Raw genomic sequence first — 16,379 nt, 5'->3', positions numbered from 1 at the left:
GCATTTACAGATCTATTTGGACATACAAAGATTATATAATGAGTATATATACCATTACATAATATATATTATATAGCACACACTAAATAGTGTATAAATAATGCATGTATATTTTCATACATACTATAGTGTGTGTGTGTGTATATATATATATATGGTCTAAACTATATACCACATATTATATATATGGCCGGTTAGCTGTATGCTCACTAAAATATCATTAGTTAAGGGATAAAAGGAAATTTGAGAATTTTAGAATACTTTAAGACAAGTAGGACTTTATTATGTTCAAAATCATTGGAACATAACTAGGTATAGAAATTGATTCCAGGTGGAAACCACTCACATCTTTGCATGAATAAATGCATAGGAGCCCGTTCCTGGCAGGGAAGTGGGGACTCTGATGTGCTATCAGGCACTCCATCATCAGGTCTGCTGAGGAACTTAAACAATCCTCACAACTTGTTTGCACAACTCATTTGCTTGGCAAATCCTTCCTGTTCAGAACCAAAGTAAATTTGAGCTCAGCCTGTCCATGGCTATTAGATTTCAAAGTAACGGGGTCTGAACTTCCAATGATTTCATGTGTATCAAGACGGACTTCTTACCTCTGCCTTAGTGAGCTCACAGATTTATTGGGAAGGGCATTCCCAAATACACCTTCACTACACAGAGTGGTAACTGTGAAAAGATACATACACTAGATACTTACATCCCCAATGAGCAAATCCAGTGAGGGATTCTAATCATGGAGATGATTAGAAGAGAAGGTGGGGGAAGGTAGGGCTCTCAATCTCCATTGTCCCCAGGACTTGGGCACTCAGCTTCCCCAGGTGGTCTCCTTCCTCTGCCCCTCTCAATATCTTCCTCCTTCCGGGGGAAGTTGTGGGTTACAGAGCAAATTGGCCATGTGATTAAAGCATCTTCTAGGCCCTGGCCTCAAGATTTTTTTTTTCTGTCCTCTGTTTCTGGAACTGGATTCTATTTCATTTTTTTTTTTAACTTTTTATTTTATATTGGAGGATAGTTGATTAGCGATGTTGTGTTAGTTTCAGGTGTGCAGCAAAGTGATTCAGTTATACATATGTATATATCTATTCCCTTTCAAACTCCTCTCCCATTTAGGCTGTTACACTACATTGAGCAGAGCTCCCTGTGCCACACAGTAGGCCCCCTTTGATGTGACTGACAAGAGATTAGTCTCCAAAATTTACAAACAACTCATGAAGCTTAATATCATCAACACAAACAACCCAGTCAAAAAATGAGCAGAAGACCTAAATAGATATCTCTCCAAAGAAGACATACAGATGGCCAAGAGGCACATGAAAAGGTGCTCAACATCGCTAATTATTAGAGAAATGCAAATCAAAACTACATTGAGATATCACCTCATACCAGCCAGAATGGCTATCATCAAAAAAATCTATTTTATTTTATACTCTTATCACATGATATCTTCTGGGTCTGGCCTCAGGCAAAATTCCTATGGAGGTGCTGACCAGGAGAAAAGTCTTGGGAATAACCGGGGCAGCCTTTGCTCCTGGGAACAAGTGGCCACCTCCTCGCCCTGTGACAGGATACTTCTGAGCACTGGCAGGGTGAGAAATCCTGTCTCGGAAGCTGCTCTTGAGCACAGGGTCTCAGCCCTGCATCAAGCTCAGGGTAAGAAGCAGCAAGCAAATACAGCTACAAAGATTTATGGGAATAAAGAAGACACTTTTCCCCTGGACCCCAAGGGCTTGGAATTGGGGTCCTTTGCAGAGTTTCTAGTATAAACCTTCAGTTAAAGAGAGAGATGACACATTTCATTGGCTGGCACTTATCAGCAGCTCTGGGGAAGAATATCTGAGGAAACTGTCAGAAAATGACAGTGTCATGGTTCAGTCACTAACTAAATGAAAAAGACACAGTGGTGAACCAGACCTGACCTAATCCTGCCCGTCTTCCCTCTCTTTCTGCTTCCGTTGCTGCTAGAAGAATGGAACCAGAGCCAGAGGCAAGAACAGACTGAAGGAGGCAGAAGGAGACTTTGGTGATGCTGTTTGGGATCCACAGGGCCACGTGGGCCACAGAAGCTGCAGCGTGTGAGCGAGGACGCTGCCAACCTGTGAGGCTGCCGAGGAATTGTCCCCTTCAAGACACCCTGACAATCACACAGCTTAGCAGAGGTGGCTCTGGTGACTTGTCTCTCTCTCCGTCTGCATTTTCTTACAAAACAAGGAAAATCATACAAACTGATGTGTTCCCTGACGACCCCATTTCCTTTTAACTTTTGTTTTTTGCATGATGTATCGGAAATCATATCCTTGCTTTTTTTTCTTAATTTTTATTAGAGTATAATTGATTTACAACATTGTTAGTTTCGGGTATGCAGCAACATGACTCAGTTATACATATACATATATTCCCTCTTTTTTAGATTCTTTCCCCATAGAGGCCAGAGTATTGAGTAGAGTTCCCTGTGCTGCACAGGAGGTCCTTATTTTCCTTGCTTTGACCTCAGGCGGATCTGGGTATAAGAACCAGGTCTGCCCCTCCCCAGCCGTGTGGCACTGATCAAGCATCTTACCCTCTCTGAGGTTCTGTTTCCTGAAATGCCAGATCGGATAACAACCCTTACTATGCAGAACTGCTGTTTGGATTAGAGATCATGCTTATACAGTTCCCCACAGACATCCTTAAATATTAGAAATGCTTAGTCATTGGTGGCCATTTGAACAAGTATTTATATTTCTTTCATTTTGCCTTCTTTTATTTCCTCCCTTTATAATCTATTGTGTATGGTACGGGGGAAAACCTATAGCAAGAAGGCAGCCTTCACATACTCCTCTTATTGGTTTGAGTCCACATTGGCCACAATTCGTAATATTTTATTGCTTCTACTAATCCTGGCTACCAGTAGTTTCCAATAAGCTATGGGATATTTTAATTAATAAAAAAATATTTATAATTGTCTTTGATCCTCCTCTGCATTTATCAGATTGTCAAAGTTGAAATAAGGTGATAATACCTATTGCTGGGAGATGGGCACTCAAATCCCACAGTGATGTTTAGAGTAATAATTGGTATAACCTTGATACACTGCAGATGTCAATATGGCAAAAGTCTTAAAAATATGCACACGCTTTGCCCTGGTAATGGCACCCCAAGGAATTTATCCTAAGGATATAATTGGTTTTATACATAAAGATCTATGTGCAAAAATGTTCTTGCATCATGTGTAATAGTGAGAAAATGGATACAATCTAAATGTCCAAAATAGATTTGTTAATCTTGTGTATCCATTTGGTACATCCATATAACGGAAGACTCTGTTCTTAAAAACATTATGGTATAAAGTCATATTTACTGACGTGGAAAGATATTTGTATACTGTGTGTGTGACAAATACAGTTAGTAAAACAGTTTCACAGGGAGAGCCTTGGCTTCAGCAGGTAAGGGAGACCCTTACCCAACTCTTCCAGAGGGAAGGCAGGAAAGGAGAAGATGGTCTCTAGCCTCTCCTTTCTCTCTCTGGCCTTCCCCGGGGGGATGGGATTGCCTTAATAATTAGGGAAATTAGGAAAACATCCCTGCAAGTGTGTGCCTGTTATGGACAGAATGTTTGTTCCTCAAAAATTCATGTGTTGGAATTCTAACCCCCCAGTGTGATAGTATCAAGAGGTGGGGACTTTGGAAGGTGATTAGGTCATGCCCTCCCACCCAAATGTACTCAGGGAATTTATGACAGCTGAGTTAGAAAAAACAGCATGTACTATTCACAATAGCTAACATATGGAAACAACCTAAATGTCCATCGACTGATGAATGGGTAAAGAAGATGTGGTACAAATATACAATGGAATACATATATATATATATGTATATCTGAATCACTTTGCTGTACACCTAAAATTAATATAACATTGTAAATCAACTATATTTTGCTGTACACCTAAAATTAATATAACATTGTAAATCAACTATATTTCAATTTAAAAAAAAGAACAATAGTGGTGAGATTGGGCAACCTTGTCTTATTCCTGATCTTAGAGGAAATGGTTTTATTTTTTCACCACTGAGAAAGATGTTGGCTGTGGGTTTGTCATATATGGCCTTTATTATGGTGAGGTAGGTTCTCTCTATGCCTACCTTCTGGAGAGTTTTTATCATAAATGGGTGTTGAATTTTGTCAAAAGAATTTTCTGCATCTATTGAGATTATCATATGGTTTTTAGCCTTCAATTTGTTAATATGGTGTATTACATTGATTGATTTGTGTATATTGAAGAATCCTTGCATTCCTGAGATAAACCCCACTTGATCATGGCGTATGATCCTTTTAATGGGCTGTTGGATTCTGTTTGCTACTATTTTGTTGAGGAATTTTGCATCTATGTTCATCAGTGATATTGGCCTGTAGTTTTCTTTCTTTGTGACATCTTTGTCTGGTTTTGGTACCAGGGTGATGGTGGCCTCGTAGAATGAGTTTGTGAGTGTTCCTCCCTCCTCTATATTTTGGAAGAGTTTGAAAAGGATAGGTGTTAGCTCTTCTCTAAATGTTTGATAGAATTCACCTGTGAAGCCAACTGGTCCTGGGCTTTTGTTTGTCAGAAGGTTTTTAATCAGAGTTTTAATTTCAGTGCTTGTGATTGGTCTGTTTATATTTTCTAATTCTTCCTGGTTCAGTCTCAGAAGGTTGTGCTTTGCTAAGAATTTGTCCATTTCTTCCAGATTGTCCATTTTATTGGCATATAGTTGCTTGTAGTAATCTCTCATGATCCTTTGTATTTCTGTAGTGTCAGCTGTTACCTCTTTTCCTTTTCTAATTCCTTTGATTTGAGTATTCTCCCTTTTTTTCTTGATGAGTTTGGCTAATGGTTTATTCAACATAGTTTTGGAAGTTTTAGCCACAGCAATCAGAGAAGAAAAAGAAATAAAAGGAATCCAAATTGGAAAGAAGAAGTAACACTGTCACTGTTTGCAGATGACATGATACTATACATAGAGAATCCTAAAGATGCTACCAGAAAACTACTAGAACTAATCAATGAATTTGGTTAAGTAGCAGGATACAAAATTAATGCACAGAAATCTCTTGCATTCCTATACACTAATGATGAAAAATCTGAGAGAGAAATTAAGGAAACACTCCCATTTACCACTGCAACAAAAATAATAAAATATCTAGGAATAAACCTACCTCAGGAGACAAAAGACATGTATGCAGAAAACTATAAGACACTGATGAAAGAAATTAAAGACGACACAACAGATGGAGAGATATACCATGTTCTTGGATTGGAAGAATCAACATTGTGAAAATGACTATACTACCCAAAGCAATCTACAGATTCAGTGCAATCCCTATCATACTACCAATGGCATTTTTCACAGAAGTAGAACAAAAAATTTCACAATTTGCATGGAAACACAAAAGACCCCGAATAGCCAAAACAATCTTGAGAAAGAAAAATGGAGCTGGAGGAAACAGGCTCCCTCACTTCAGGCTATACTACAAAGCTACAGCAATCAAGACAGTATGGTACTGGCACAAAAACAGAAATATAGATCAATGGAACAGAATAGAAAGCCCAGAGATAAACCCATGCACATATGGCCACTTTATCTTCGATAAAGGGGGCAAGAATATACAATGGAGAAAAGACAGCCTCTTCAATAAGTGGTGCTGGGAAAACTGGACAGCTACATGTAAAAGAATGAAATTAGAACACTCCCTAACACCATACACAAAAATAACTCAAAATGGATTAAAGACCTAAATGTAAGGCAAGACACTATCAAACTCTTAGAAGAAAACATAGGCAAAACACTCTATGACATAAATCACAGCAAGATCCTTTTTGACCCACCTCCTAGAGAAATGGAAATAAAAACAAAAATAAACAAATGGGACCTAATGAAACTTAAAAGTTTTTGCACGGCAAAGGAAACTATAAACAAGGCGAAAAGACAACCCTCAGAATGGGAGAAAATATTTGTAAATGAAGCAACTGACAATGGATTAATCTCCAAAATATACAAGCAGCTCATGCAGCTAAATATCAAAAAGACAAACAACCCAATCCAAAAATGGGCAGAAGACCTAAACAGACGTTTCTCCAAAGAAGACATACATATTGCCAACAAACACATGAAAGGATGCTTAACATCACTAATCATTAGAGAAATGCAAATCAACACTACAATGAGTTATCACCTCACACCAGTCAGAATGACCATCATCAAAAAATCTACAAACGATAAATGCTGGAGAGGGTGTGGAGAAAAGGGAACCCTCTTGCACTGTTGGCGGGAATGTAAATTGATACAGCCACTATGGGGAACAGTATGGAGGTTCCCTCAAAAAACTAAAAATAGAACTACCATATGACCCAGCAATCCCACTACTGGGCATATACCCTGAGAAAACCATAATTCAAAAAGAGTCATGTACCACAATGTTCATTGCAGCACTATTTACAATGGCCAGGACATGGAAGCAACCTAAGTGTCCATCAACAGATGAATGGATAAAGAAGGTGTGGCACATATATACAATGGAATATTACTCAGCCATAAAAAGAAACGAAATTGAGTTATTTGTAGTGAGGTGGATGGACCTAGAGTCTATTATACAGACTGAGGTCAGAAAGAGGAAAAGAAATACTGTATGCTAACACATATATATGGAATCTAAAAAATAAAAAGGTTCTAATGAACCTAGGGGTAGGACAGGAATAAAGATGCAGTTGTAGTGAATGGACTTGAGGACATGGGGAGGGGGAAGGGTAAGCTGGGACGAAGTGAGAGAGTGGCATGGACATATATACACTACCAAATATAAAATAGACAGCTAGTGGGGAGCAGCTGCATCGCACAGGGAGATCAGCTCGGTGCTTTGTGACCACCTAGAGGGGTGGGATAGGGAGGGTGGGAAGGAGACTCAAGAGGGAGGGGACATGGGGTTACATGTATACATATAGCTGATTCACTTTGTTATGCAGCAGAAACTAACACAACACTGTAAAGCTATTATCCTCCAATAAAGATAAAAAAAAAATCATACAAAGGCAACAGTAAAGCCAAACTGATATCACAGGATGTATATACTAAAGGAAATCCCATGGTCAGAATGAACATAATCCCATTTTTCCCAAAGTTCCACCAAGTCAAACGTTAGGAAACTAGAAGCAACACAATCATAAGAGGTTAGGATGGTTTTGTGGACACAGACTCTCTGCAAAGAGTGCTGAGTCACACGTGCAGGCTTGACAGCCAGGAGAGAGCGAAATCTGAACACACACAAACATTGACTCTCTGAGGATACTGGTAAAAGGGACCCCAAGCAGGGCCTCTGAATCAGCCCTGCAAGCATTGCTGAGTCCAAGGACAGTACAGTCACTGATTTTCACAATGATGATCCTGAGTCATCAAGAAAAGGTGACATTTCATGTTCAGAATTCTCTGTTTAAGAAGGCAAGGAAGCATGTGATCCAGTTGAGAAAGATTTTCATTTCAAATAGTTAAAAATTCTTTAAAAACATTTTCGGTGCTTAAAGGGGTAAGTGACAGTTATCTGGAAAATTCACTTATGTGGGACAATTCTTCCCTAAGGATTCTAGATCAGTGAGGCAGTGGGTGGGTTGTATTTAGTTAGGTTTCTAGCACTTCTGCTTGTTTGACATTTCATTGTCTAATTTCCTCAATCCTTTCAAAATTCCTCACTTTCAAGGATCATAAGTTCCTTGAGGCTAAAGATTCTGACACCCTTTCTTGGATATTCCACATCCTTGTGCTACTCGGCCATTTTTTCTCCCCTTTTTTCTGCCATGAATGATGAACTGATATGCACAGAAATGACTGACTCCCAGGGCACGCATTAACTTTGACAAAGCCCTCCTGACGTTGTGCAAACCCTTTCGGGTTTTGGCAAGCAATCCTACAAGGTTTTTTTGCAACCCTTTATCAGCCATTCACGCTAAAAACTAACCGTAAGAGAACAAAAAAATATATAAATACAGTTAATATAATTTTTCCTAAAAGTAAACTTTATTTTAAAAGAAGAGTCATTTCCATTAAGGCCTGCACTTTTCAGGTAACGTGAGTACTGCAAACACACAGGATGTGGCCGCTTTCCCTGTTGACCTCCTTGCCTAATACTGCTCCACTATGTTTCCTTTGCCCCAGACACAACTCATTGCTCTTTGGTGAGTGTGCTGAGATCTTTGGTGCTTTCTCGTCTGCCAGAAATACCATTTCCGCTTTCACACTTCCTACGTCTAACTCAAATGCTCTCTTCGAGTGCCACTGATCTCAAGAAACTTTCCATTCTCACCACAATTGCAAGATGGGTGTTGTCACTGCCCCTTTTTTGAAGATGGAGAGAAAATCTTGAGAGGTTACAGAACGCCCTCGAGGTCACACCCTGGGTATCAGAGCAAGGACGAGTCCATCAGGAGTCTCTCCTGGTGGCATTTCTCTCATTGTATAGGGAACCGTTGTAGTTGCAGCCCCATTTTTGGCAAACCCCCCCTCTCCTACGTATTCCAGGGTTTCAGGGCCCAACTGCCACAATGCAGTCATCCTGCATGGCCTTCGCAAAGGGGCCTGGGCAGGAGTAGTTCTTACCTGGCGTGTTGAGCAGGCGGGACCTCTTGCAGTGGTAGGCCACCTCTTGTTCACAGTGCTCCGAGCCGTCAATCACGGCCTCCAGCTGCTCCAAGCTGCCTCCGTAGTCCAAGGTCATGGAGTAGGGCTTCTCAGCGTTGGCACCTCGCACATGGGTCAGCTCCGTGTTGTTGTGCTGCACCAATGTCCAGATCTTGTCCTCTGCCCAGAAAACACAACCAAGGAAGGTCAAAAGAGGATCATGCTTATAGACCTCCAAAAGGCTGGAAAGAAAAAAGACAATCATGCTTGCAGTGTGATGGATGGTGGCTGGACGTGCATCAACTAACGGCCACTCAAGCACTCTACTCATGCAAAGAATTTGGCCGGAGAATTTTTGTTTCTCCCAGAGTTCTACCCAGAGTTAGTGTGAGGGTTAATTATTTTAAGAGCTAAATTTGTGAAGTCTGTACTCCACAGTCTCTAGGCTAAGCATTTAATGTTCATTATCTCATTTAAAATGGACACGATCTATGCAAAGCCATGGAACTAGAACAGAAAGAAACACAAATAGGTAGACAACAGGTAGAACAAGAATAAAAGGAAATGAATTCATCTGTTGTGGGAAAGGACAATTTGGATGGGGAAGAACTTAGAAGTTGAGAAACTAGATACTCTGTGACCAGAAGTAGAATATAACTAAATATCCTTGAAGGTAATTATCCTGGCGATCACCTACACACAAAAACATAGATCACTGACAAGCTGTCGAATGCGCAAAATGTTGGTAATTAAATGAACAAAAATTAAATGTTAAATGTTCATAATATTAACTACATAAATAAATAAAATAAAATTGACATTGTCTAAATCAGAAGGGAGTCGATCCTGCCACATCAAAACTGAGGGAAAAGTGAATAAGGAAAATTAAGCAGTTTTCCTAAGATTACATAGTTAATGTCTAAGCAAGAATTGGAACCCAGGATGTCTGACTCCAACGCCCCTACATCCAGATATTGACACACACACTTCCTCACAAGAGAAAAACTAGCATAGATCATTGTCTCAGAGAATCATAAGTACCACGTTGAAAATAAGACCTATACACAGAAAGTATCTGTGAAATACACGTCATAACAAGGATGAGATTGTGTAATAGACACTGAACATGCAAGGCACTTAACTGCAGTTCGTTAATATTTATTCGCCATGCTACTTCTACTTGCCAAAAATATTTTAACAGGTTTACATTAAAACAACATGCAGAGATGAGGCCCTGTGGGTCAGGGATGGAGAACATATTTTACCTATTACAGGTAAGAATGGAAGGCAAAGAAAGGAGATGAATTTCAGTTTTAGAGCCTGAGAGATCTGACTTGAAACCTATTCTACTAACAGCAAGCTTGGACAAGTCACTTCACTTTTCTGGGGCTCAGTTTAATCATCAGTTTAAAAAAAAGAAGTCACAAGGCACGATCAGACATTCTGGAATAATAGACTGAAACATTTACGGCAATTGGACATAGAATTGAATTCTGAACATGCTTACGGATAAAGAGAAAGAGGAAATAGGAAGACTTGAGAAGCTTCTGTCATCTGAGAATCTTGCCCACATAATAACGTCATCACTCTTCATAGATGTGCAGAGCTGAAAAAGAACCTTGCCCAGAAGTCACATGGTTTCCTTCCTCTCTCACCCACTTAGTTTTACAAATGAGGAAACCAAGGTCTAGGAAGTAGAGGAAGGACCCAAGGCATATCTGTTAGACAAGAATGGTGAGCACATATACTGCCCGTAACCACTATTTCTAACTAGTACTACTTAGAAGCAGGATCGTGGCTGTTGGCCATGAGAAGGAGAAGAAGGAGAAGGAGAAGAAGAAGCAGAAAAAAACTGGCAACCAGGATCCCCAGTATTAATATGTTCTCTACCCTAACTCTGTATATGACTTGGGATAAATAATTTCATCGCCCTGTACTTCAGTTTTAATATGTTAGAAAGAGGAGGAAGAGAAAGTTTGCTCTCAATTCTCTCTAAAGTATTTTCCCAATTCCTAAAAATGGAAATGTTTCTTGCAGCATAAAATTGAACTCTGCTCAAACATTCTGATTCATCTTAACACTATTTCCTAAAACCAGCCCCCTGATAACCCACATGTCTCCAATGTTTAATCGAGACAAAATTACATTTTCCATAAAGTCTATAAAAAAATCAGAATGAAGGTTTTTGGATTTTGACTTTGAAAGCAAAAATAAAACATGATTCATATTGGTAAAAATAATAATGTTACATAAATAATTAACTGGAAACTCCAAAAATGTCGGTGCCAATATAGACAAATGTCAATAAAATAACCAAAGAAAGTAATTGCTCAATCATGCAATACTGTAGAGGGAGAAATAAAAACTGCTGATTTTGAAATGTCCACGGTGCTCAGAAGAAATGGAAATCTAATTTCTAATAATAGATGGTATACTACTGTTTCATACTAGGAAATTTTATGTACATCGTCTCCAGTACTGATAATAATCATAGATAACAGTATAAATATAGATACTGGATATAAATATAGATATAAATGTAAGAAGGGGAGATAAAGTAAACTTGTCCCCAGTCTCAATTCATCCAATCTTTCTGATTCCCAAAGTGGTCCACATAGCATCATTAAATCATATAAATGTGGATTTCCTTCCAAATGTACACTGATTTTTCATATCTATATACATCCATTGATCATACATTCATTATCAATTTTCTTATTCGTTCACTCTTTAGCTCATTTTTCCAAAACCATATTCTATCTTTGGCAAGATGGAAAATGAAGCCACGTCAGAGAGACAGTATTTTATCTTAAAGCCACAAATATTGCAAACCCCACGTTCTGGCCCTGACAGTGAACTGGTTTTAATAGTTCAACTCTTGGTCCTTTTTGATACATGCAATATACAGAAGATGCAAAGGAACTACTAAGATCTCCAAAGGGTCCCCACAGTTCACTTAACAGACATCACAAGCACAGTCTGAGCGACAGGAAGAGAGACGATTACTCGAAACCTAGGGTCCGTTAGCTGTCTTTCATTTCAAAGATGCCCTTTGTCCTCTCAGTATTTTCCTCCTGGGAGAGAGTAACATAAAGGCTAAAAACAAGGAGACAATTGGATATTATTTTTTCTCACGTTCTATTTTTTCCCCCACTTCCTGGGTAGCAATGCAGATTAAGCCCTGAACCCTGACAAAACATGAAAGGCCAGGGGTCAGTGCCACTCAGGAGAGGCAGCTTTGATGGTTGATGTTCCTGACGCTTGGAATTGGATGGGGACAGGTGAGGTGGTCTTAGCTAGGGAAGGTCTAGGTGAAGGATTTTCAAACAAGTAAGATTCATTTTGGATAGTCTTTTAGGTGCATGGAGGGCGATCCATTCATGGACCTATATATACTTTAAATAAAATTGGACCCATGAGCTAAATGTTCAAGATGGTACATTTGGTCAGTGCACAGTGGAGATTAGTGGACACAGCTTGGATTCTGGAGCCAGAAGATCTGGATTTGTGTGCCAGCTCTACACTTCCTGGTTAAGCATCCTTGGTCAAATGATTACTTCTCTAAAGTTCAGTTTCCTCATCAGTAATACTTAAAAAAAAACAGCAATGATGCCAACTGTAGAAGGTGGTTGTAAAGATTTAAGTGAGGGGATTAGTGTGAGAAGCTCCTTTATTAACTAAATAATGACATTCAACAGAAGTCTGTGTGTACCTCTTAGATAAAGGTATATAACATCTCCAACTCAAGGAGCTCACAGATATCAGATGCTGATATTAACAACAGCATCAAAAAGAAGAAGTCTTGACTGGTCTCTTAGAGCTCTCATGGTCGCTTGTATTAACACGGTTCTTTCCCTGACCAGAGAGTAAGACCCACAAACACCTAAAGGGGGCAAAGGGGAGGCACTGTGAGCCTTGCCTTCTCTCTGCAGACCCATGGGGAAAACACATTCAAAAGACCCAGAACAGGAAATGCTTCCCTCTGGCAGTTCTGTGAACTTGGAGTCCCACACAAGGAAACCAGCAGAGGTTTCCCTGTAACTCAAGTCGGTCCATTTTCATGCAGAGACTGCGGAGTAAATCGTCTAAATGCTATGATTGGCAGAGCATCATAAAGTCCTCCAGGCTCCATACACCCACCTTGGCTGACCTGCCTCCAGTACCTGCCCTCCACCACAGGACATCCACCCTAAGTTCTAGTCTCTAGAGATGCATCTAGGGCTCAAGGTACCATGAGACTTCTGGATTTAGAAACTAGCCCATATGATGGGCATCTATGTTCTGCTCCAGCAGTAAGACTTTGGACAAGTTATATACATCTCTGAAGTTTCCTCATTGGTAAATGGGATATTTATATTAATCTTTCCATCAGTGATGATATTATACTGATTCGGAATCTTGCTTTACATGGACCCATAACTTGTTGTCTGGCATGCAAAAGAGTAAAGAATCTTTATGTTCGAATTTTTCAATGACATTAAAATGAGGAAGGGGACTTCATTCCTTAGAGGGTTGGGGGTGGGAGACTCATCTGGCAAATGAGGTTAGCTAGAGGTCTGGACTGCAGTTTCTTGTAATATAGCCGCCGCTGTATATGATAAATGATTATCATCTTGTCCAATTATCTTTTCACTCTGAAATAGCCTCATGTGTCTCTATATTTATTTTCATCCCTTGCATTTCTGCAGATGTCTAAAACAGAATTTGTCGTTTAGTCCTCATAGACCCAGAAACCTAGAAAATCATTGCCCTTGATACCACGGTTTGCTACCCAGTTCATTTGCTATTCTTTCTTCTACTGTATTCAGTCCCATGATGAAAAACAGAGCCCCATCTTTCTAACTTGCTTAAAGGAATACATGTACCGAGTTACCCAAGACAAATTCTCTGCTTAAGAGAGGACTGCATTTGAAGAGTTTTTGAACTGGCAGAAACCTATTCAATTCACTAAGGATCTTAGTTATTCTAAAATTAGTTACTATGTATTTAAAATATTTGTTTTTTTTTTAATCAAATAGATGGTTTGCAAATAGTTTCTCTCATTCCCTAGATTGCTTTTTAATTTTGTTGACTATTTCTTTTCCTGTGCAGAAGCTTTTTAGTCTGATGTAGTCTCACTTGCTGATTTTTTTCTTTTGTTGCTTGGGCTTTTGCTGTCATAGTCAAAAAATCTTTGCCAAGACCAGTGTCAAAGGGACTTCTTCCTTATGTTTTCTTCTAGGTGTTTATGCTATTAGGTCTTCTGTTGAAGCCTTTAATCCTTTTCAAGTTAATTTTTGAGTGGTATAAGATAGGGGTCCAATTTCATTCTGCATGGGCTTTTTCATTTTCCCAACACTACTTATTGAAGAGACTGTCCTTTACCCATTGAGTATATTTGGCTCCCTTGTCAAATATCAATTGATCGTTTATATGAGGGTTTATTTCTGGGCTCTCTGTTCCGTTCTACTGGTATATGTGGCTATTTTTGTGCCAATACCATACTGTTTTACTTACTATAGCTTTGGAAAAATGGAGAGATGTTAATTAAGGGTACAAACTTGTGATTAGCAAATAAATAAGTTCTAGATATCGAATGCACAGCATAATGATTATAGTCAACAGCACTGTATTATAAACTTCAAAGTTGCTAAGAGACTAGATCTTAATGGTTCCCACCAGAAAAAAATAAAAGATAATTATGTGACATATAGAGGTGTTAGCTAATGCTACCACGATAATCATATTGTAATATATAAATGTATCAAATCAACACATTGTACATCTTAAACTTACAGAAAGTTGTATGCCAATTATATCTCATTAAAAAATAAAATATTTGCTTTTTAAAAGCAGCATTCAGCCCAATGCACTTGCCTGAGCATAAATGATGCCATAACCCAAATCCACACAAGGCATCATGCGACCTTTAAGCATAAAGGAATTACAGGCCATAGGCCATCAAATAGCATGTGTTATAAAGGTCCAAGGCTTCATTTCAAAGATATGACAATGGGTTGTTATGAAGACTAGTAAAGCATTTCCCGTGTTGCTTTGTGAATTTAGCTTTCAAGTCTATCTCCTTACAAAGCTGAGATCTCCCAGGATGTGAAATGTATCACTCATTCTATGTATACTGTGTGATAGCCCCCAGGGTACATACACAGGAGGATAGTGCACTGCCTAACTTCTTCAAAAGTTTACCATCATTTGGGGGAAAACGTGGTATGCATGAGAATGACAGATGTCTCATGCTGTTGTAAGTACTCTTGAGGTTACAAGTAAGTGGGGATGCCCAGAGTTCTGTTGGTGGCAGGGTTGGGGCTGGCGATAGACTATACACTGTTTTCCTTGAGAATGGACTGGTCAACAGACGTCATTCATCCTTAGACCATCAGCACCTTGGCTAGCATTGAACGCCATGTAAGACTTCAGGAGATCTTCATCAAGAGGAGGCTAATCACCAGCATGTATTATGTAACGGTTCACATGTAAAAGAACTTTCAAGTGATATGATCAAAATACACGCAGTCAACAACATCATCAAGAGAAAAGCAAAAGAGGTTTCACAAAGAGTCATCAGAGTAGTAATGGCAGGATATTCCAGAATATTCTATTTCCTTATCCCTGCTGTGAAATCTTTCCCCGTTGTCACTCCAGGAAAGCCCTCTAGGAACCTTCGTCCTGGAGCTCTAGTTGATCCGCCTGGTCCCTCTCGCTCTCATTTCAGAAACTGTAAATTGTTTACATACAGAGACACCATTTAACTCTCTTATTTTGGCTCTCGTTCTATCCGATCGGTATTATCATTGTGATGATCATTATTATTATTAATAAGAGTCATTACAGATGCTATAAGCTGTTCTATCTGTTACCATGGAGATCACCACTCAGAAGAAAGAACAAACAGGAGGAGAGTGGAAAAAGAGAGAGAGAGAGACAAGAGATAACTGATTAATAAAACCTCATTCTATACACATATCTGTCACTTTGCAGAGGCAGAAAAGAAACCTTCAATTTTTCTCTCACAATGCTTGGAAGGAAGTCTACAGATTGTCAATACACAGTTTAATTGAACTTAAATCACTGTGGGGAGCTGCTTACACTCCTTTGAAAAGTGTGCCAACTCACTTATACTCCTATTGTAATAAAGCAAGTCTACAGAAAGGTCCCTGGGGTCACTTCTTGTATAGTTATCTATGTTGACAAAGTGAATTTTCTATGCCAAGGGTAAAGACAGCTTAAATAATCCTCAAAGCACTGTCTCTGCCACTCATTTACCATCCATGCCATCTCTTGTCATTTTGCATTGAGAGTTATTTAACTATTCATATGTTTGTCCCTCATCTCCCCATTTAAATCTTCGGCAATGGCCGCTGAGTAAATATCGGCTTAGAAAGGGCTTCCATAGCCAGTAGAGGCAGATGCGATGGAAGGAAGCAAGGGCTTTGGGATCAATGGATCTGGGCTGCCAGCTCTGCCACTGACCACATTCCTGACCCCAGCAGAGACCAGGAACCTCTCTGAGCCTCAGTCTCCGCTTCTGTAAACTGGAGATACTCCACTGAGCAGTGATGCTGTGAGTGCTTAATCAAACGCACAGCGCTGAGCTGAACTCAGAGGCTGGCTCAGGGTACCCGACTAGAAATCAGAGTTGAACTGCTGCAAGCCTTTTTTTTTTTTTTTTTTTTTTTTTTTTTTGTGGTATGTGGACCTCTCACTGTTGTGGCCTCTCCCGTTGTGGAGCACAGGCTCCGGATGCACAG

At 39.5% G+C, this 16,379-nt stretch overlaps 1 protein-coding gene across 3 annotated transcripts in view; it reads right to left on the bottom strand.

Annotated features, from left to right (window-relative positions):
* The window catches only part of CNTNAP5 (contactin associated protein family member 5), an 866,498-nt gene that overhangs the window by 234,162 nt on the left and 615,957 nt on the right, over positions 1–16,379 (bottom strand). For 2 of the 3 annotated variants that reach the window (XM_060016951.1, XM_060016952.1), the window contains exon 13: positions 8,614–8,814. In XM_060016951.1, the coding sequence (XP_059872934.1) occupies positions 8,614–8,814 (201 nt within the window). Of the gene's footprint in view, positions 1–8,613; positions 8,815–15,874; positions 15,880–16,379 lie in introns of all 3 variants that reach the window. The other variant, XM_060016953.1, reaches the window with a different exon arrangement.

The sequence above is a fragment of the Delphinus delphis genome, chromosome 7, assembly GCF_949987515.2.
Source record: "Delphinus delphis chromosome 7, mDelDel1.2, whole genome shotgun sequence".
Taxonomy (NCBI): Eukaryota; Metazoa; Chordata; class Mammalia; order Artiodactyla; family Delphinidae; genus Delphinus; species Delphinus delphis.
This window is presented reverse-complemented; position numbering and strand designations above follow the sequence as displayed.